General features: G+C 59.7%; 1 protein-coding gene across 1 annotated transcript; it reads right to left on the reverse strand.

Moving 5' to 3' along the window:
• Window positions 1-3,783: 3,783 nt before the first annotated feature.
• On the reverse strand, window positions 3,784-22,361 carry KIRREL2 (kirre like nephrin family adhesion molecule 2). The gene is made up of 16 exons (XM_038383441.2): window positions 22,273-22,361; window positions 21,764-21,877; window positions 13,166-13,315; window positions 12,589-12,738; window positions 12,241-12,398; window positions 11,757-11,907; window positions 11,367-11,472; window positions 10,982-11,130; window positions 10,360-10,487; window positions 9,962-10,088; window positions 9,435-9,535; window positions 8,857-9,055; window positions 8,323-8,433; window positions 7,319-7,431; window positions 6,872-6,955; window positions 3,784-6,591 (listed from the first exon to the last, which is right to left on the reverse strand). Coding segments are annotated over exons 1-16 (2,262 nt in total). The 5' UTR covers window positions 22,274-22,361; the 3' UTR covers window positions 3,784-6,171.
• Between the last annotated feature and the right edge of the window lie 297 nt (window positions 22,362-22,658).

A 22,658-nucleotide genomic window follows, 5' to 3' on the forward strand; every position in this document is an offset into this window, starting at 1 on the left:
CCGGATTTTAACAAACCCTTCCTGGTGTTCACTGACGCCTCAGACATGGGGCTGGGTCCGGTGCTGATGGAAACTCATACTAAGGGGGAGAGACACCCCATTGTGTACTGGAGTAAGAAGCTGCTGCCCCAGGAGCAGCACTATGCGGCCATAGAGAAGTAACGCCTGGCCATGTTGTGGGCCCTTAAAAAGCTGAAGCCGTATCTATTTGGGTGGCACTTTACTGTGTACACTGACCATTCACCCCTGATGTGGCTGCACCAAATGAAAGGGGCTAATGCCAAGCTGCTGAGATGGGGCCTGCTCCTCCACGGTTATGACATGGAGGTGGTCCATGTGTGGGGGAATGCCAATGTTATAGCCAATGCTTTATCATGGGGCAGGGGCCCTGAACTTCCCCAGGTCACTGGCTAAGTGACCCCGCTCAGTTCAGACTCGAAGGGAGAGATGTGACAAAGTGGGGGGTTTTCTTGGTTTTTTCAATGGTTAGCATGCAGAGGGGGTGGGATGCAGTTTCCCTGGAGAATGAATACCCAAGCGACTGGTGACCGGGAGGCCCAGCTCAGGAGTCAGAGCCAGTTCTGGCCAGTGGGACAATGGCCTGCAGAGAGAGGACACTGGTGACCTGACAAGCCAGTTCCAGCCATTGGGGTACAAAGGACAGAAGAGAGGAGAGAAGGCCCGGGTGACCCTGTTTACCTGGATAGAAGACAATGGACAGAGGTGGGACGTGGGGGAGATGATATCAGATGCCCAGCTGAAAGGAGGGGGTCTCTGGGCTGGCAGTGGAGAGCAGGCAGAGCCCCTTGGATGCAGGAGAGACTTAGATGTACGGTGCTGAGGGAGGCCAGGCCTGGGGCTCAGAGAGTTTCCTCTGCTGGGTTCAGATGCTCAATAAACCCTCCTGTTTTATACTGGCTGATAGTTGCTCCGGTCTAGAGAACAGGGGGGCATTATTCCCTCTTGCCCTGGGGGTCCAGAGTGAGTGAACTCCCTGCAGGGGCCCACAGCGAGAGCCAGGTGTGCTAAGGCTCAGAGACGTGTGGTTCCAAGAGGCAGAGGGGCTTAACTCCTGAGAGTGGACCCCCAAAAAGAGCTGTCTCAGTGTAGGGGGTTCCCCCCATCGACCGTACGGGGCCAAGAGTGGGCACGCCTGGGAGTCGTGACACCAGCTGGACAGGTCGGATATGGGGGGCAGGGAGGGGATGGGAACCGGGCTGGGTGGGTCGGTTCTGGGGGGCAGGAAGGCGGTGGGTTCCTAACTGGATGGGTCGGTTCCAGGGGGCAGGGAGGTGGGTTCCTGGCTGGAGGGGTCGGCTCTGGGAGGCAGGGAGCGTTTGGGTAACGGGCTGGGTGGGTCGGCTTCAGAGGGCGGGGGGGTACCATGCTATACAGGTCACCTCTGGGGAGGCAGGAAGGGGGCAGGTGTTAGAGGGCTTATCCCTTCATCCTCCCATTCCCTGGTCCTTCTCTCATGAACAGAGAGCAACAATACCTGAAGTCCGAAGGTGCAAACAATTCAATGTTTATTGGGGTGAACTTCCAGCAAGCAATTATTCCAATTTCTTTCCTCAGTGTCCCCCTTCCCAGCTCTGATGCCTGTATCCCTGTTCCCATTTCCCCTACTTAGCAAAACATGATTCCAATTCCCCCCTTACTTCCTGATTGACTGCAGACTATAGAGTAAAACTTGAGATCTGCTTAGCTATACCTTAACCAATCATTTTACTGAAATTTAACTAACCAATCCTAACATAATGTAATATGATTATTTAACCAATTATATCCCACCACCTTAATTAGTTTACACCCAGCAAAATTAATTATACCGCAGACAGAAATTATCACAGAACCAGACAGAGATTATACAGACAAACAATAGGGAAATGGGGACTACAGTGATAGAACAACACAGAAATGAGGATTTCACACCCCAGCTATTGAGAAATGAGTTTTTGCCAGACAGGATGCTATCAAACTATGTTTTCTTTAAATCTTCTAGGCTCTTCCCTTTCTCTGGAGATGATAGATTAAATCATCTTTTTAACAGCCCGAAAGGGCCTTATTTCAGTGTGACTGGTGAGGACATGACCCTTCGCTTCCCAGCTTATGGCTGCCCCTGCCGTTTAGCCAAAGACCTTAGCCTAAGAAAAAAGTCTTAAACTATCACAGTGATGATTCTTGTTTTGTACCTCTATAACTAGGTAAGTGATAAGAATACACCTAAATTCTTAAAATATAGGCCTTTTCAGATAGGCCTGAATATTTATATCCTAACAGCAGGTACTGGGCTGGATGGGTCGACTCTAGGGGGCAGGGAGGGGCGGATTCTCAGTGGTGAAAGAACAGGTTAAGGACTATTTAGAAAAGCTGGACATGCACAAGTCTAGGGGTCCAGGTCAAATGCATCCAAGCCTGCTGAGGGAGTTGACTCATGTGATTGCAGAGCCATTGGCCATTATCTTTGAAAATTCGTGGTGATCGGGGAAGGTCCTGGATGATTGGAAAGAGGTATATATAGTGCCATTTTAAAAAAGGAAGGAAAAAGAACCCCGGGAACTACAGCTTCACTTCAGTCCCTGGCAAAATCATGGAGCAAGTCCTCAAGGAATCAATTCTGAAGCACTTGGAGGAGAGGAAGGTGATCAGGAACAGTCAACATGGATTCACCAAAGGCAAGTCATGCCTGACCAACCTGATTGCCTTCTATGATGAGATAACTGGCTCTGTGGATATGGGGAAAGCAGTGGATGTGATATATTTTGACTTTAGCAAAGCTTTTGAAATGGTCTCCCACAGTATTCTAGCCAGCAAGTTAAAGAAGTATGGATTGGATGAATGGCCTATAAGGTGGATAGAAAGCTGGCTAGATTGTTGGGCTTAATGGGTAGTGATCAACGGCTTGATGTCTAGTTGGCAGCCGGTATCAAGCAGAGTGCCCCAGAGGTTGGTCCTGGGGCTGGTTTTGTTCAACATCGTTATCAATTATCTGGATGATGGGATTAATTGCACCCTCAGCAAATTCGCAGATGACACTAAACTGGGGGGAGAGGTAGATACGCTGGAGGGTAGGGATAGGGTCCAGAGTGACCTAGGCAAATTGGAGGATTGGGCCAAAAAAAATCTGATGAAGTTCAACAAGGACAAGTGCAGAGTCTTGCACTTAGGAAGGAAGAATCCCATGCATCGCTACAGGCTGGGGACCGACTGATTAAGCAGCAGTTCTGCACAAAAGGACATGGGGATTAAGTGGAGGAGAAGCTGGATATAAGTCAGCAGTGTGCCCTCTTTGCCAAGAAGGCCAACAGCATATTGGGCTGTATTAGTAGGAGCACTGCCAGCAGATCGAGGAAAGTCATTATTCCCCTCTATTTGGCACTGGTGAGGCCACACCTGGAGTATTGCGTCCAGTTTTGGTCCCCCCACTACAGGAGGATGTGGACAAATTGGAGAGAGTCCAGCGGAGGGCAAAGAAAATGATTAGGGGTCTGGGGCACATGACTAACCAGGAGAAGCTGAGGGAACTGGGGTTATTTAGTCTGCAGAAGAGAAGAGTGAGGGGGGATTTGATAGCAGCCTTCAATTACCTGAAGAGGGGTTCCAAAGACGATGGAGCTAGGCTGTTCAGTGGTGGCAGATGAAAGAATAAGGAGCAATGGTCTCAAGTTGCAGTGGGGGGGGAGGTCTAGGTTGGATATTAGGAAACACAGTTTCACTAGGAGGGTGGTGAAGCACTGGAACGGGTTACCTAGCGAGGTGGTGGAATCTCCTTCCTTAGAGGTTTTTAAGGCCCTGCTTGACAAAGCCCTGGCTGGGATGATTTAGTTGGGGCTGGTCCTGCTTTGAGCTGGGGAGTGAACTAGATGACCTCCTGAGGTCTCTTCCAACCCTAATATTCCATGATTTTATGATTCCAGGGTGGATGGGTCAGGTCCAGGGAGTGGTTTCCTGGCTGGATATGTTGGCTCCCGGTGGCGGGGAGGGGGAGGGTACCAGGTTTGATGGGTCAAGTCTTGGGGGAAGGTACCGGGCTGGATGGGTTGGCTCTGGGGGGACAGGAACGGGTGGGTACCTGGCTGGATAGGTTGGCTCCAGGGGCCGGGGGGTACCATGCTGGATGGATTGGCTTTGGGGGGCAGGGAATAGCAGGTACCAGGCTGGATGGGGCAGGTTCGGGGGGTGGGGAAGGGGCAGGTACCGGGCTGGATGGGTCAGCTCAAGAGGGGTGGGTAGTAGGCTGGATGGATCGATTCTGGGGGGGCAGGAATGGGGTGCGTATTGGGCTGGATTGGTCGGCTCTGGGAGGGCAGGGAGTGGCGAGTACCAGGCTGGATGGAGCAGGGAGGGGGGGCGGGTACCAGGTTCGATGGGTCAACTCTGGGGGGCAGGGAGGGAGCAAGTACTGGGCTGAATGGGTCGGCTCTGGGGAGGCAGGGAGGGGCAGGTTCCAGGCTGGATGGGTTGGCTCTGTGGGGTGGGTGGTACCAGGCTGGATGGGTTAGATCTATGGGGCAGGGAGGGGGCAGGTGGTGGTCAGATCTAGGGGGCCCATCAGGCTGGCTCCCCAATAAAAGTCTCATGGCATCTTTCCATATGTTTTATTAAATATAAATTATTTCGGTGCTGTGCGATTGCAACAGGAGATTGACAGGTCGGTGGTGGGGCGGGGTTCACTCTGAGAACTCCCATCCCCCCTGGTGGGGACCCATAAGTGCCTAGGCATGGCCAGGAAATGGGGTGTTTTTAATGGTGGGGAAAAACCCAGGCCCCACCTGGATCGATTTGGCCCAGCCAGAGGCTGTCTATAACATCAACATCTCATCCCTGTGACCTTGCAATGGGGAATTGGAGCTGGTGCCCCTTAGAGGTGAGAGGTCCTGTGCCCCATTCCCTCCCCGCCAAGCCAGCCAGGTGGCTGCCCTGGGACATGCCTGAGGTTGCATGCTCTGAGAGGGGGAAGCTGCCCTTTGTATCCCCATGGGCTCTTAGTTCCCAGGCCCACAGCTCTGTGGGGCCCCTACCAGCCCCACCCCAGCAGAGGGTGGGTGTGAGGTAATGTTCCCTCTAATTTTTGATAGGCTGTGTTCTCAAAAAATTTCTTCTGTGCAAATTGTTGTGCTTCTGGGCAAATTTTGGTGTGCGCAGTGTTTCCGATCTGTAGGTGTGTGCACGTGTGCACAGCTTAGAGGGAACAGTGGTGTGGGGCAGAGGGCAGTAGACCCAGCTCCCGCATTGGTGGTGTGTGGGAGGGTGCTGCCAGCGGGGGGATTCACGCATACATCCACTGCCCCCCATGAGCCCTATTATCGGGCCCCACAGGAAAGCTGAGAGCTGCCATTTTTCCTGGGCCTGCAACACCAGCAGGCGGGGCCTAGGGCCAAGGTGGCGGCTGGTGCTGTGGTCACCATCTTGCATCCAGGCCTGGCTGACCCAGGGCCAGCAGCAATGGGGGAAGCCACTCAGAAATCCCACATCCACTGGCTCCTCCCTCCACTAGTCTCCGTAGGAAGCTGATTGGGCCATCAGCCATTTTGAGCCCCTTTTAGTGGCCATTTTGTATTCTCCTTGGCAGCCCTGGGCTAAGCAAAGCGGCTGATTTCACGAAGTGAATGGGATCATCGGCCATTCTGAACCTACCTCAACATCCCAGGGATAAGCCTGACTTCTTCCCTAGCCACTGGGATTCATTGCCAGGCCCAACCAAAGAAGTAAGCTGGGCCGTCCGCCATCTTGAACCCAACTCAATGGCCATTTTGAACCTGTTTTCGATAGCCTTTAGTGTATCCAACCTCGTGACTTCTCCCCTATCCAGTGCGAATCCATCCTCAGGTCCAATGGAGGAAGTCAACAGGGCCATCAACCATTTTGAACCCCCCCTCGTCAGCCCTTCTGAACCCATGCCCTTATGCCTAACCCCAGCCAACAGCCACTCATCCCTGCCTCTAGGAGCAAAAGTCAATTGGGGAGACAGCCATTTTGAACCCAGTTTGTTAGCCATCTTGAACCCCTTCCCCTAGCCGATGGCCACTCATCTTCACCTCCAGCAGCACAAGTCAGGTGGCCTATCGGCCATTTTGAGACAGTTGGCTAAGCCGAACCAACCCCCTCCCACACAGGGATGGCCCTAGGCATCTGTCCCCCAATGGCTTGATGTGTGTTGGTGAGGAAGAGTCACACGTGTGTCTGCATGCGCTGCTGGGCAGGCCGCCCGTAGTCCGACTGTTGCGAGAGGGAGGTGTAGGAGAAGCGGGAGCCGCCTGACACCTTGCTGGCCTGGTCTGACTGTTCATAGCCGCTCTCTGCCTTCTCGTAGGTGCTGGGCTTGACGTAGCTGGTGAAGGCCCGGGTGTAGGGGGCTGTGAGGTAGCCCCCCCCATACACCCCATCCTGCGGGTAATGGGGCTCGTAGGCTGTGCGGGAGCCGGGTGCCCCCAGAGTATAGCGGTGGCTGTAGGGCTGCCCTGAGGGGGGGAACATGGTGGCGTGGGACCCAGTGTGGAGGGCGCGCAGGGCTGGGGCATACTCCGGGAAACTGCCAGACAGGTGGGGCTCCTCGTGAGCACGGACCTTGTAGTAACCGTTGGTAGGGTCCTGGGTGGGGGGAGGAAGGGGTAGGAGAGAGACATCAATGAGCCAGAGGGGGGAGGCAAGCCTGTGCCCCTTGCTGTTGGGAAGAGAGGAGCTGTTGTGTGCGTCCCAATGAGGTGTGAATTCCCAGCCCCATGCCAGCAGGGCACTCTATGTGGGGCAGGAGGGGGCCAGAGAAAGTGCAGGGGGGCCACTGTGCCTTTAAGAGAGGAGGAGGAGATACCATAGCATTGCCTCTTGGGGGAAAGGGGGCGGGGCCTGGGTCAGGGGCGGGGCTGCCCACCTTAATGTCCTGGCTGCCCTCTTCCTCCTCCAGGATCTCACTGTGCTCCGTGTGCGACGTGGCTGGCGACTCGCTGCTCGTGGCCTGTGGGGGAGGAGGGGGAGGGGCTGAGTCTCGAGGTCGGGGGGGTCCAGCCTTATCAGCCACCTCCCATTCCCTGCGGTCAGATCCCAGGGTTTCCCCCTGACATGAACCAACTGAATCTGGATGCATTGCTCTGCGTGGCATTGTGGGGCGCCGGGCCACAGGGAGCTGAGTGAAGGGCTCTGTAGGGGACGCTGTGCCATGCGGAGCAGGAGGTTTGTCAGGGAGCCATGCCACAGGGCAGGGGCACAGTAGAGGGTGCAGTGCTGTGGGGACCATGGGGCTCCGTATGGGGCACCGTGCCGTGGAGACAGGGGACGCCGTGCTGTGGGGGCTCAGTACAGGACACCGTGCCACGCTCACCATGGGCTCCTTGACGTCCTCCTCTGTATCGCTGGGCCGGCTGGGGCTGCTGTCACTTGTGGTGATCTGCACCAGGACATCTGTCTTGGACAGCTTGGTGCCTCGTTTGGCTGCTAGACACAGACAGATGCAGGGGTGTGAACCTCTCCTGGGTCCCCAGCTCCCCTACGGGCCCCACCCACCTCTGGCTCGAGGGGGGGAATCTGTGTGCCCCATTGGTGTGGTCCCCCATCCCACCTCTGGGGCAGGGCAGCTGGGGAACAGCTGTACATAACACTGCACAGGGATGACTCCCCTGGTGCTAAGATGCAGCCACCTCTGGGGCATGGCAGCTGGGGAACACCCCCACATAACACTGTATGGGAACAGCTTGCCCGGCACTGAGATGAAGAAACTGCCACTGGAACTGAAGGAGTCACTCCATCGGTGGGTAGCAGTGAGGGCTGTTATCCTGCACCAGCCACAGGAGGGAGAGGCTACGCTTAGCCAGCGAGCTGTCCAGATCCAGTCACACATGTGTTAAAAAAAACATGCACCGGGGTTACCACATCAGTGCAGACGTGTCTGAGACGCGTCATGGCTCCAGGTGCCCATGGGAATGACTCGTATGTTCATGTATTGGGGGCCTAGGCACATGTTAAAGGGGCTGCCCACGTATGTGAGGGTATGTTTGTGTGACCTTTATATGGGACACGTGTTTCATGCCTGTACAGATGTTCTCGGGAGCATCAAGCCTGTCCATGTCACCACAAGACTGCTAACATCAACTCGCATGGTGCTTGTGTCTAAAGCAGCATGTCCATGTGTGTCCTCATGTGTCCCTGTGCACAGAAGCACGGGTCTGTGTTGTACCATGTTGAGGCATGTGTGGATCCATGTATTAGCCCAGGCCTGTTAACATGTGTTAGAAGTGTGTCTGCATGTGAAGGAGGAAAGGCCCATATCAGCCTTTTGGGTGATCACGTCTGTAAATGGGGAGGGGCGGAACTAGCCAGCGACCTCACCTTTCCTGTGGCACCAGTGCAGGCAGCAGACAGACACGCCAACGACCAAGACCAGCAGCAGGGTGACAGCGGCCACAGCAGAGGCCCCGATTATCATGATGGGCAGGACCTCTGTGGGGGAAAGAGCAGGTGAGAGCAGGCCCTGCTGCTAAAGCCCAAGGACAGCTCACCCAGTGCTGAGATGCAGCCACCTCTGGGGAGTGGGGTAACAGGAGAAAAGCTGCACATAACACCTCACAGGGATGACTCACCTAGCACTGAAATGCAGCCACCTCTGGGGCTGGGGAGCCAAGGAGCAGCAGCACATAATGCCTCATGGGGACAGTTCATCCAGTGATGCAGCCACCTCTGGAGGGGGGCATCTGGGTAAATTGTAGCCAGTTTGGTGTGGGAGGGTGGAGCAATTGGGCAGGGGTTGGAACCCATGGGGCCCACCCTGTCAGCATGGGGCTAAGTGGTGCCAGTCTGTGCAGCTGTTGCAGCGTTGCGTGTGGGCAGGGCCGGCAGGGCTATGGGCCAGGGGGTGGGGCTTACCCTGCCGGTGCAACGTGACGGCCGCCGAGCGGGTCCCAAAGCGGTTCCAGGCCGTGCAGTTGTAGGGCAAGGCGAAGTCCTCCGGGCGCGTGGGCTGGATAAGCAGGGCTGAGAGCACCCCCTGCTCCGTCAGCGCCGTGTCCACTGTGAAGCGCTCCTCTGAGCCGCTGTCCAGCACCCGCTCGCCCCATGCCCACACCTGCCGCGAGACCGAGACACAGGCCCTGTCAGCAGGGGGCAGGCTGGGGAGGGGTCAGTGGGGGATGGGCAGGGGTCAGTGGGGGATGGGCAGGGGACAGCAGCACTCACAATGTGATTTGCAGCTGGTTGGGGAGTTCAGGGGGAAGATGGGGGGGCTCATGATATGGTCGGGGCAGATTGGAGGGCCTGGAGCCATCAGCACTCAGAATGCATTCGGGGGCAGGTTGGGGAGCTGGGGGTGAGTTGGGGGGCAGGCAGAGGGCAGCACTGAATGCAGTCAAAGGCAGGTTGGTGAACTGGGGGGGTCAGCACTCATGATGCTGTCGGGGGCAGGTTGGGGGTCTGGGGGGTCAGTGAGGGCAGGAGACAGTACTCACAATGCGCTCAGGGGGGGGCATGCTCCTCACTAGACACTCCAACCGTGCCTTGTCCCCGAGCACCGTCTGTGGCCCAGACTCAGTGGTGATGATGGGGGGCCCTGCAATGGGGGAAGATAGAATTAGGGGGAGCAGCACCTACTCGTACCCCTCCCCCAGCACAGAGCCCCCCCTCCCCAGACGCCTTCCCCACACCCTACGAGAAACCCCATGGGGATGGGCCACCTGAGGCTCCACCCATGGAATGCCCAACCCCCAAGGCAATGTCCCTCTCAGGCAATGCCCCCTAGGATGCCCCGCCCACAGGGAATACCCTCCCCCCAAGCAATGCCCACCCCCAGGCAATGCCCCCTAGGATGCCCTGCCCCCAGGCAATGCCCCACCCCCAGAGAATGCCCTTTAGGATGCCCCACCCTCAGGCAGTGCCCTACCCCCAGGCAATGCCCCACCCCCAGAGAATGCCCTCTAGGATGCCCCACCCTCAGGCAGTGCCCTACCCCCATGCAATGCCCCACCCCTGCCCTCACCGTTGACTGCCAGCATCACCTCCTTGTCAGCCACGCCGATGCGTGGCACGATGGCCTTGCACACGTAGGTGCCAGCGTCTTCCTGTGTCACAGCCTTTAGGTGCAGGGTGTTGCCATTGCTCAGCACCTGCAGCCACATGGCAGGGGTTAGAACCGGAGGCCAGGATGCCTGGGTTCCAGCCCTGGCTGTGGGAGGGGGGGTCTCGTGGTTAGAGCAGTGGAGCTCGGAGCCAGGACTCCTGGGTTCAATCCCTGGCTCTGGAAGTGGAGGGGGTCTGGTGGTTAGAGCAGTAGGGCTGGGAGCCAGGACTCCTGAGGTCGATCCCTGGCCCTGGGAGGGGAGTGGGGTCTAGCAGTTGCAGGTGGGAGCCAGGACTGCCTCACACTCACTCACTCACCACACTGGATCCCTTCTTGGTCCAGGCCAGGGTGAGGGGCGGGTTCCCAGCCCAGGTGCAGGTGAAGGAGGCATCAGCCCCGACATCCACGGTGAGGGGCTTGGGCTGAGAGATCAGGCGGGGCCCAACTGCAGGGGGAGGACCCAGTCAGTGCAGGGTTGGGGCTGGGGGGAGCTGGGGCATCTTCCCAACACTGCCAGCCCCACCCCCTATGGCTCCCTGCCAGTACTGTACCCCTCTCCCGTACATGCCCCCCTTCTATTGTCCTTCCACTGCTCAGTGGCCAGCCGCTGAAGCAACCACAGCCCGGCTCCCCGAGTGTGCCCTTCCCCCCATCCCCAGCTCGCTCCTCTCCTCTCCCCCACCCCCTGCACTGACAGCCCCCAACCCTCCTCACAACACCCTTCCCCTCACTCCAACCCGAATCCTGTCACCCAGCACCTATCCATCACCTCCCCAACACCCTCATAGCACCCCCACACCCAGCCCAACTCCTGCCCCCCAGCACCCATCCCCACCTCCCCTGCAACCCCGCAGCGCCCATCCCCCCAAGTCACAGCCCCACCCCCCACTCGCAGTGCACATCCCCCCCACTCCCACTCACAGCGCCCCCCCAACTCACAGTGCACATCCACCAGGGTGCTGACGTTGGTGCTGCCCACGGCATTGGCCACCTCGCAGGACACGGGCTGGGTGAAGAAGGAGTGATCCACCCTGGCCTCGTAGCTGTCCCCGTTGGCCTCGGCGATGGCCGCGCCGCCCTTTGCCCATCTGCCCCACAGCCGGTGTGTGGTCGGGGGGAGACGCAACATTAGGGGGAGCCATCAGCTGGGGCAGTACCGCCTGTTCCCACCAGGGGGCCCAGATTCCCCTCTGCTCCTGGCAGGTAAGGCAGCAAGAGCCGGTGGGAGGGGGCCTGCACGTCCCTACTGCAGCCACCAGAGGGCAGTGCAGCCCCGCCCCCACCCCAGGGCGCCCGGTCGCCGGGGTCCGCCAGCGGCTCTTACCGGTAGCCGGTCACCGCGGGGTTGGCAGTGGCGGTGCAGAGGAAGCTGACCTGGGCCCCCTCCGCGACGGTCTGCGGCTGGACCGAGAGGATCACCGTGGGGGGGTCTGGAGGGGGGAAGGGGAAGACGGTCAGAGACATGCGACCAGCTCTGGGGTGGGGCTCACCTGCCTCCCTGCCCCTCACAGCACAGTGCACCCTGCTTGGCCCCCCGCCCCTACAGCACGGTGCCCCCCACCAGACCCTCCCCTGCTCCCCACCCCACACTGAGCCCTTTGCCTGGCCCCCCACAACATGGTGTCGCTGCCAGCCCCCCGCAGCACAGCGCCCCATGGCAAGACCTGGCCCTGCCCCCCCAGCGCAACATCCCCACCCCCAGGTCAGGACTCACACAGCACATCGAGGGTGATGGAGGTCTGCTTGCCGGCAGGCGCGGCCGGGTTGGCGACATGGCAGGTGTAGGCACTGCCCATGTCTTGGGTGCTGGGTGTGAGAAGCAGGGTGCTGACGGCCGTCGCCCGCTTCCCGTCCTCCATCAGGGCCTGGGGGGCAGAAGTCAGGCCTCAGCCTGGGGCCCACTAGGCCCATCTCCCAATGGGTCCAGGGGCTGGGAGGGAGAATCACTCACCCCCCACTGGGCTGTCCTTTCATGCCATATCCCATCTCCCCTTAACACCCTTCCCCCCGCCCCCCGGCTGCCCCTTTAACAGCCTGTGTCCCACCGCACACCTGGACTGCCCCTTAAATTCCTTGCACCCCACACACCTCAGGCCCCTTTAATACTCTACGCCCCACCCCAAGCTGCCCCTTTAATAACTTGCCCCGCACACATACCCTGTGTCTTCCCTTTAATGCCCTGCCCCTTGGCCCCTCACCTTGGCATAGAGGGCAGAGCCTTGCAGCTGCCCATCGCGGTACCAGCTGATCTCAGGGGCAGGCTTGGCGCCAGACACCTGGCAGGTCAGGTTGTAGGGCACGCTGGCCTGGACCCGGATGATAGGGCCATTCTGGATCACGGGGTCATTGGGCGGTACTGGGGGGGCAGATGGGAGACAGGGGGTCAGTGATGGGGTGGGAGTCCCCAGGGCAGTGCCCCCGCTGTGGGGAAAGAGGGCTCCAGTGCTGTGAGCTTCCCCAGGTGGTGCCCCAGCTGGGCGGGAGGGGCTGCCATGCTGTAAGCTTCCCCAGGGCAGTGGCCCAGCTGGGCAGGAGGGGACACTCACGGAGCACCGTGAGCTGGGCACGCTGGGAACGCAGCGCCGCCTGTGTAGCTTGGCACTCGTACATGGCGTCATCGCCCAGCTCAGTGGACTCGATCCTCAGGTTGTGCTGCCCAGATGCCGGATCCCCGATGATGGAGTACCGGGCCCAGCCTGCGGGAGAGAGGGACAGACTGCAGGGATTGGCATAGCGCCCCCTGGGGACCCCTTGTCTCCCCCCCTGCAGCACCGTGCCCCCAGGAATCCCCAGTCCCTCTCAGAGCACAGCACCCCGCAGGGGGACCCGGGTCCCCCCCCTGCAGCAGAGCACCCCTCTAGGAACCCCCAGTCCTGCCTCACAACACAGCTCCCCCTGGGCATCCCCAGTCCCCTCTCCTGCAGCACGGCGCTCCCCAGGGAGCCCTAGTCCCTCCCCCCCATCATGGCACCCTATGGGGTCTCTTGGTCCCTCCCCCCCGCAGAACAGTGCCCCCTGGGGACCCCTAGTCCCCACCCCTGCAGCACAGCGTCCTCTGGGATCCCCTGGTCCCTCCCAGCACAATGCCCCCTGCTGACCCTCCCCCTGCAGCCGTGTACTTACCAGGCAGGTCTCGCTCTCCACCCAGTGCCAGGCCATCCTTGGTCCACTGCACCATACCCTGGTAGCCCACAACCACGCAGGCCAGTGTCACTGACTGCCCCGCCACGATCACCTGGTCCATGGGCTGCTGAAAGAAATACGCCCCCCAGCCTGGTGGGAGGGGGAGGAGGGAGGCGTTAACCACCCAGGTCACCAGAGGGGGCCCAGGGATTATGGGGGGGCTTGGGAGCCAGGACTTCTGGATTCAATCTCAGCTTGGGGAGGGGAGTGGAGGGGAGTTCATGAGGGAAGGCTCCCAACAGGAGCACAAGGTGGGGGCAGATTGGATGGGAAAGAGGGGCAACATAGGGAGCACAGGCTGGGGGGAGAGGGAGATCCTGTCAGTGGGTGGGGTGGGGGTGGGTAGCACAGTTTAGGGGCGTGGGGGATCCCGGCAGTGGGGGAGGGGGGCATGGAGACTGCAGGCCCAGGGGGATGGGAGATCCTGTCAGTGGGAGGCTGGGGGCGTGGGGAACGGAGGCTGAGGGGGATGGGGGATCCTGGCAGCAGGGGAGGAAGCAAGGGGAACAGAGGCTGGGGGGATGGGGGATCCCAGCAGCGGGTGAGGGGGGCATGGGGAGTGCATGATGGAGGTGGCAGCAGGGGAGGGGGGCATGGCGACTGCATGATGGAGGTGGCAACAGGGGAGATGGGGGATCCCGGCAGCAGGGAAGGGGGGCATGAGTAGCACAGTTGGGGGGGATGGGCGATCCTGTCAGCAGGGGAGTGGGTCGTGGGGAGCACAGGATGGGGGGATGGGTGATCCTGGCAGCAGAGGAGGGGGCATGGGGAGTGCAGGATGGGAGGGATGGGGGATCTTGGCATAGGGGAGGGGTTGGTGTGGGGAGTGCAGGTCGGGAGGGATGGGGGATCCAGGCAGCAGGGGAGGGAGCGTGGGGAATGGAGGCTGGGGAGGATGGGGGATCCTGGCAGCTGGTGAGGGGGGCATGGGGAGTGCATGATGGAGGTGGGTGGAGGATCCCAGCAGCAGGGGAGGGGGGCATGAGTAGCACAGTTGGGGGGGATGGGGGATCCTGGCAGCAGGGGAGGGGGCGTGGGGAGCGCAGGGATCCAAGCAGTGGGGGAGGAGGGAGTTGGAAGAGGGATAGCTCAGTGGTTTGAGCATTGGCCTGCTGAACCCAGGGGTTGTGAGTTCAATCCTTGAGGGGGCCATTTAGGGATCTGGGGCAAAATTTGGGGATTGGTCCTGCTTTGAGCAGGGGGCTGGACTAGATGACCTCCCGAGGTCCTTTCCAACCCTGATATTCTATATTCTATTGAAAATCCATTTGATATTGGAGCTGGAGGGGCCTGAATGGGGTGAGGCAGGGAGATAGAAGGGGCAGGCAGAGAGGGATGCATGGAAGGGCAGCTGCTGTGGCTGCCGGTGGGGCAGGAAATGGGGTCTGGGACCTTTCCCCTGTAGGGGGTGCCAACTGTGATCTGGACCTAGGGTGGGGGCTTGGCTGGCTGCGGGGGGGGGGGGCTGGTCCACCTGGACTGCCCCCCCAAGAGGAGTCCATAGGGGAGGGAGGGTGTTATGGAGTCTCTGCCAACCTCCCTGCCTTGGGCACCTTAAGCAGGGTTGTAAGGGCATTGTGGTACCAATCCCCACAGAGCTGGCCCAGCCTTTCTGTAGGGCTGGCAGGCTGGTGGATGGGGGGCGGGAGGGGACGTAGGTGCTAGGGCCCAAATGATGCTAGGGCTGGGAACAGGAGTCAGAGACCCCCGCAATATACTCAGGGCTATCTGCCCCCCACAAGGTGGGGGGAGATTGGATGGTGAAGTGCCCCCCTCCCCTGGGCCCCCCAGCTCCACCCCCCACAGACACACTCTCCCCCAGGGTCCCCCCAGCCCTTCCCCCACCCCCCACAGACACACTCTCTCCCAGGGTCCCCCCAGCCCTTCCCCAGGGACTGTTCCCTAGCCCAACCCCACAGATACCCACTCCCCCAGCAACCGCGAACTGTCCACCCCATCCCACTATAGATACCAGGGTTGTCCTTAGGATTGATGGGGCCCTATGCAGTATTATTAAACTGGTGCCCCTATGCCCGACTTGGGGCATAGCCACCACTCCCGCTCACGGACCCCCAGAAGAAACGCCTCCCCCACCCATTGCTGACATACAACGAGCTTCCTACACAGCTGTGGCAGCCTGGGCCCACCTCAGGGCAGCGGAGAGTCACAGTTCCCCGCCCCGTACCCTCTCCCTCGCGCAGCATGCACCCCACTGCTGCATTCGGCTCTGTGAATATGGCCCCTGCCTAAGGAGACTGCAGCACGTGCTGGGTGTGCGGGAGCCGACCTGCTCTTACCTGCTGTCCAGGTGGTGCCGCAAATTTTCGGGTGCCCTACGCAGCCGCATATGCCTAAGGACAGCTCTGATAGATACACCTTCCCCCCACCCAATTCTGCCCCCCGATTGCCCTGTGGACTCTTCCCCACTGCCCCATTCCCCCTAGGCCTTGCCTGAGACACCCCCACCAGCCTTCTGTGCCCCAGCCCTGGTACCCCTGGGACAGGAACTGCTCCATTTCTTCAGGAAAGGAGCCCAGAGGCTGAAGGGTGAAAGATCCTTTCTGCGCCGCTGAGATTCCTTGGCTCTGATATCCTGGCTAAACCCTTCTTAATTCCAATCCAATAACACCGCCCTTTGTCCCGATTGTTTCCAAGTTTACCCAATAAACCAGGATCTGAATAAGGGGATAATCCTCTGAGGAGGGTCAGGAGGGGCTGGGGGTGGGATGGCAGAGCTGGAGGGAGCGAGAGAACAAAGCAGAGGGAGATGCACATATGCCAGGCTTTCTGTACCACAGAGGATCCAGGAGTCCCAGCTCTAACCCATTACACCCCACTGCCCGGGCCAGAACCCAGAAGTCCTGGCTCTCAGCCCCCGCTGCTCCAACCCACTAGACACCACTCCCTCCCGCAGAGCCAGGGATAGAACCCAGGCATCCGGGCACACAGCTGGTTTCCAGGAGCAGGCAGGGAAAAGTGGTGGGTGGGAAGCAGGTCATGACCCTCCACAGAATGGGGTGGGGGGATGATGTCCTGGTTAATTTCCAGCCCCCCTTCTTAATTTCACCCCTTGACTGGTTTTGGCTTCACTGATACTGAATCCTCTCCCCCCTTCCTCCCACACTAATTAGATTGTGTCTCTGAAATTACAGGGAGAGTTAATGGGATTTCTGTGGGGTGGGGAGATGCATGAGGGATTCCCCGCCATGCACAGTGTCAGGTGACGGACACCAGCCAAGGAGCAGGGACAGATGGGCACTACATTCTCACCCACTCGCAATGCCCAGCGGGTTGGGGGGCTGGGCTGGTAGTGCGCTGGTCATCGGGGGACGATAGGGGGTTATATATGCACACACAGATGTGACACACACACATGGAGACACACACACACAGCTGTGACAGATACATGCACACACACAGAGCTGTGACAGACACACAGATGTGACACACACAGCTGCACACACAGGGCTCTCTCTCTCTCTCTCTCTCACACACACATACACACACACACACACACACACACACAACACACAGGGCTCTGATACCCATACACACACTGCTCACTGACACACACCTAGCTTTGGCTTGATACACAAATACACCTCTCTCCTCTGTAGCCAGTGACACTGACCCCCTTCCCATCACACGCTGACTGAGACACACTCCGTGACATTGCCAGATTTACAGATACACAAGGGATCACGCACACCCTGACCCAGATTCACCCCTCCTGACACCCCCACTTACCCTGACACCCCCACACAGGCTCACCCCTCCCCCTGCACGGCATGGACACAGCCATGGACAGACTCATAGGAGTGGGTGGGTGAGATTCTGTGGCCTGCGCTGTGCAGGAGGTCGGACTAGATGATCAGAATGGTCCCTTCTGACCTTAGTATCTATGAATCTGGTGCTGGGGTCACACACACATGCTCCAGAGATGACCCGGACTCATCCCCAGGCTCCCCAAGCACATTCGCACCCTGTGACGCAGACCCACGGCAACAGCCACAGCGCCTCAGGCTGACGCCCACAGCCTGGCACACCTGCCCACCAGCGCTCAGCTCACCAGGCTAGCCCCGTTCCCCCACTCCCAGCCTATGGAGAGCAGATACATCATAGCACTTCATGGAACCCCCCATGGGGGGGGGGGGAAGACCCCTGCTACAGCACCCCACTCTTCTACCAGAGCTGGGGAGAGAACCCGGAGTCCTGGCTCCCAGCCCCCCCGCTCTAACCACTAGACCCCACTCCCCTCCCAGAGACAGGGATAGAACCCAGGAGTCCTCGCTAGAACCCACTCTTGACCCACAGCTGGAAATAGGGGGAATGATTCCCAGGGGTTAGAGCAAGACGGGGGCTGGGAGTCAGGACACCTGGGTTCTGTCCTGGCTTGGGGATGGGAGGATGTCTAATGCTTAGAGCCAGGAGGGAAGAGGAGGGCAGGGAGTCAGAATGCCTGGGTTCTCTCACCATCCCTCCTTCCCCACTTGTCAGTTTTCCCACCCCCCTGCACTCAGAGATACTCAGCTGCATTTCCACACTCAGCAGCAAATCCCATTGGAAGCTGCACAGAGGCCTCAGATTCCTGCCCCCTAACAGGCGTGAAATCTGGGCCCTTTGTGTGCCTGGCTCTGGGGAGGCCGCACAATTCCAGCAAATAGCTCTGTGCACAACGTTGGACCCTGCTGATCCCAGCCTGGCTGGGCCCCCTGCCCCCCAGTAACCCCAACCCTGCACAGAAGGGGGGGACAGAATGGGGGAAAGAGCCAGGAGAAAGCGCTGAGCCTCCCAGGATTGAAATAGCCAGAGGCAGTTAGCGGTTAGCGGTTAGAGCACAGGACAGCGAGTCAGGAATCACAGACTCCACCATGTGAGCTCAGGGGCTGGGAGCCAGGACTCCTGGGTTCTCTCCCTGGTTCTGCCCCTATACTGCTGCCCAGGTGATCTTGGACAAGTCCTGTTGCTTCTCCATGCCTCAGTTTCCCCCATTTACATAAAGGGGAAAATGAGAGTGACAGGCAGAGGGGGCAGCCCCAGGAGGCTGTCCCATTCCCCACCCGCCTGAGCCACCCATTAGCTCCAGGGCCAGTATCTTTTCTCTCGTGGGGCAGGGAGGGGTGGATGAGGTGTGCAAGGGCAGTGGAGGGCCAGGAAAACCGAGGCCAGGCTGTGGGGGCCTGTGGGGTCAATGCAAGGCCCACACAAAGCCAGTGTTGTTGTGCTGGGAGTGGCAGTGGGAGGGTGCAGGGCGGGGAGGAACGCAGGGGGCCCCACCCTGGGGCAGGCAGCTTGTGAGAGCGGGAGCTGCCAGGACCCACAATGGACCCCTTTGTGCCGGGGCTCATTCAGTGCCCATCCCCCCACCTCCATGCAGCCACCCCAATGCCTGCTGTCTTGGCAGCCCAGAGCAGGGCTGGCCACTCCCCCCCTTACCAGCCTGGCTCTCTGGCCCCACAGCCTGTGCCCCCTCTCCACTGGCCTGCATCCTCCACCTCCACCAGCCTGGCCCCCCCACCTCCACCAGCCTGGCATCTCCATCGGCCTGGCCCCCCACAGCCTGTGACCCCCCCAGTCCCCCAGCCAGCACCCCTCCACCTATGCTGGCCTGGCCCCCCATGGTTTGCACTTCCCCCGCCTCCACCAGCCTGACCCCCCAACCCCCCAGCCTGCGCTCCCCCTACATCTGCTGGCCTGGCCCCCACCTCCATCCTCCCCACTGCCCAAAACACAGCACAGCACAGCCCACTGGCTAAAGGGGGGTAGCAGGAGAGAGAGAGAAAGTGGTGGGGTGGAGGGTGGGATATAGGGATAGATAAATGGATGGGTGTCCGTGTGTATGCAGACGGATGGACAGACAAACAAACCCTGCACCTTCTCTCCCCACTGCCTCTCCCCCATTTCACTGGGGGAGGGAGTCTTGCAGCTGCACAGGGCCACCCCACTGGCAGGAGAAACCCCCCTCCACCGGGCGCCCCATGGCAGGGGGTGGGGGGCACATGCCCCACCTGCCCCCCAGCCGGCCTGGCAATGAGCAGAACACCCCCTGGCAGCTTTGCCAGCACTGGCTGGCACCAGCTCGGCCCCCAGAAATTAGGTCACTTCCAAACAGCCAACAGATGTTAATTTTGTCTGTGTGTCTGCAAAGCCGGCCCCTCCCCCATGCCCAGAGGAAAGGCAACCTCCCCAGCCAGGGATTAGAACCCAGGAGTCCTGGCTCCCAGCCACCCCACCCCTCCCCTCCTAGAGCTGGGGAAAGAACCCAGGAGTCCTGGCTCCTAGCACCACTGCTGTAACCTACTAGACCGACTTCTCTCCGGGGATGGAACCCAGGCGTCCTGATCCTTACAGGAAGTATCACCAGAGAGTGGGTTAGTTACTGAGCCCACCAGGCCAGACCATCAGGGCCCCTGGGTTTGACATCCTGGGCAGCAGGGAAGCGGGGAGCAGCAGGTACCATGGTCCGTGGGTCTGATCTGGGGCGGGGGGAGATATGGGGCTGGATGGGCCATGGAGAGCTGCTACAGAACAGTTAGTGTCCCCTCTCCTGACCCCTTCCACCAACCCATCCCAAGCAGCCCTGGAAACTCCCCCACAAGCACCCTCCTGATTTCCCCCACAAGCACCTAGGGCCCCATCCCTCCCCCGTCAGACCTTGATCCCCCCATCCCCATAACACCTCCAATTTCCCCCACAAGCACCCGCACCCCCATCCCTCCCCTGTCAGACCCCGATGCCCCGCCAGCCCCATAACCCCCCCTGATTTCCCCCACTAGAACCTGTGCCCCCATCCCTCCCCGTCAGACCCTGATCCCCCCCATCCCTGTAATCCCCTGATTTCCCCCACAAGCACCTGGGCCCCCATCCCTCCTCTGTCAGACCCCAATGCCCTCCAGCCCCATAACCCCCCCAATTTCCCCCACTAGAACCTGTGCCCCCATCCCTCCCCGTCAGACCCTGATCCCCCCCATCCCTGTAATCCCCTGATTTCCCCCGAAGCACCTGAGCCCCAATCCCTTCCCTGTCAGACCTTGATGCTCCGCCAGCCCCATAACCCCCCCCCCAATTTCCTCCATAAGCACTGGGCCCCCATCCCTCCCCTGTCAGACCTCGATCCCTGCCATCCCCATAACCCCCCGATTTCCCCCACTAGAACTTGTGCCCCTTCTTTCCTCTCTCAGACCGCTATGCCCCCCGAGTCCCATAACACCCCCCTGATTTCCCCCACAAGCACCTGGGCCCCCATCCCTCCCCTGTCAGACCCCAAACCCACTCCCCCAGGCCCCCACCCAGCCCCCACCCTGCCCCTCTGAGCAGAGTGGATAGAAAACGATGCCCTAAGGCAAAGACACTCCCTGCTCCATCCAGCACCCCCACACACACACACCCCAACACCCTGCTCCGAACCTCTCAGAATTCATTAGTGTTTCTGTAAAGGGAATTCATAGCTGGGTGGTCCAGCAGCCCGACCAGGCATGTAAGTGTGAACTCAGCTCAGCTCCCCTGACACCTCCAGAACCCCCCCCGCCACACAGACACACCTTGGGGGCGACTGGCACCCAGCCGTGCCTGGGCACCCCCGCACCTGCCCCAGGACAGGTCTGCTCCTTTCTCTGTCCGTGAAGGAGGAAAGGAACTGACAGACACACTGGGAAAGGCGGGGGCGGGGGGAAATGGAGTTGAGATTTTGCTCTCGCCAATCCCCCTCTGTATCCCTGCCAGAGCGTAGGATGGCTCACAATGCTCTGGGCCTCCAGAAGGGGAAATTGAGGCAGATTTAGCAATGGAACCCAGGAGTCCTGGCTCCCAGCCCTTCCCCTCCAACCACTGGTCCCCACTGCCCTCCCAGAGCTGGGACAGAACCCAGAAATCATCTCCCCAGGAAGTCTGTAGGGGATGATCCCGAAAATTGCAGACTCGCAGGACTCATCTAGTTCTTTCCCTGGAGTGCCCCATGGGATGGAGAAGAGGCTGGGGGACATATCACAGCACCCCACTATGGGTGCTCATTGGGGCTCCTTCCCAGTAAGATCCTGAAGGGGCTTAGTGCATTTACTCCCCCCACACACACTCACACACCCAGTCACATACGTATCCCCCCCAACACACAGTTTGGCACCATCATCCTGAATGGCAAAGGCCAGAGGAGTTTGCTCAAGGTCAGGATGCCAGTAGCAGAGGTGGGGAGAGAACCCAGGAGTCCTGGTTCCCAGTCCCCCCTCCTGCTATACCCCAATGCACCCCACTCCCCTCCCAGAGCCAGGGAAATAACCCAGGAGTCCTGTTCCCCATCCCCCCCTTCTCTAACCCACTGCACCCCACTCCCCTCCCAGAGCCAGGGAAAGAACTCAGGAGTCCTGGCTCCCAGCCCTCCACTGTAGCCAGTGGTGTGTGTGCAGAGTCCTGGGAAGGAAGGCTAAGAAGACCCCTCCAAAACCAGCCATTGCTCAGCCCATCGGGGATAGTAGGGGATATGGCCCAGGAGGACTCAACTGATCCCCACCTCACAAGCCCAGGTCCCCACCCCCCAGCTCCTACCTATGTGAGCGAGGCAGCTCAGGGCCAGGATGCAGGGGAGCAGGGCTGACATCTCCATGCTGGGTTGGGGAGCCCCTTGGGGATCCAGTTCCAGGTTCCGGTCCGCTGCAGGCACTGGGACAGGAATCGATAAATCCACACTGCAGCTCTGCTCTGGATTCCTCTACATGCACCGGGGGAGGGTGGTGGTCAGGACTCCTGAGTTCTATCCCAACTCAGGGAGGTCTAGTGGTTAGAGTGTGCAGGGGCTGGGAGCCAGGACTCCTGGGTTCTATCTCGAGCTCTGGGAAGGGACGGGGGTCTAGTCGTTGGGGGAGCTGGGAGCCAGGACTCGTGGGTTCTATCCCCAGCTCGGGGAGGGGAGGGGAGGGAAGTGGGGTCCAGTGGTTAGAGAGGGGGCTGGGAGTCAGGACTCCTGGATTCTATCCCTGGCTCTGGGAGGGGGGATTAGTAGTTGGGGGGGCTGGGAGCTAGGACTCCTGGGTTCTCTCTCGATCGCGACGACCCACTCTGCACAGCCAGGCTGATGATGCTCTGGAGTCCTTCAGCTCTGGGGATAGCGACTCATTGAGGCCAGTAGCTGGCAGGCCCCGCCCAGGGTGGGTGCTGATTGGTGGACCGGGCGCTCTCATTAATAAAAAAGATCACACACACACAGAGCCTGGGTCATCTGCTGCTGAGTGGCGGGGAGGGGTGAGCCCCTCATCCAGAGGGTGCTCCCCGCAGCCTGAGAAGGGCATTAAGGGATATGGGGTGGGGGTGTGTGAAGGTAGGTAAGTAGGTAGGTAGGTAGGTAGGTAAGTGTGTTACACAACACAGTGCACACATGCATGGATCAAGCCAGCTCACAAGAACAGTAAAGGGGAAAGTGGGCGCACAACACGTGCACCTCCAC

The sequence above is a fragment of the Dermochelys coriacea genome, chromosome 24 (assembly GCF_009764565.3).
Source record: "Dermochelys coriacea isolate rDerCor1 chromosome 24, rDerCor1.pri.v4, whole genome shotgun sequence".
In the NCBI taxonomy this organism is placed as follows: domain Eukaryota; kingdom Metazoa; phylum Chordata; order Testudines; family Dermochelyidae; genus Dermochelys; species Dermochelys coriacea.

Excerpts from the sequence above, each read along its gene's own strand:
- KIRREL2 (XM_038383441.2), bottom strand. Across the intron at positions 13,316-21,763 it reads GAGCTGCCTCGCTCACATAG|GCTGGGGGGCGTATTTCTTT; the intron begins GTAGGAGCTGGG and ends CCCTCCCACCAG. Across the intron at positions 12,739-13,165 it reads TGGAGAGCGAGACCTGCCTG|GCTGGGCCCGGTACTCCATC; the intron begins GTAAGTACACGG and ends TCTCTCCCGCAG.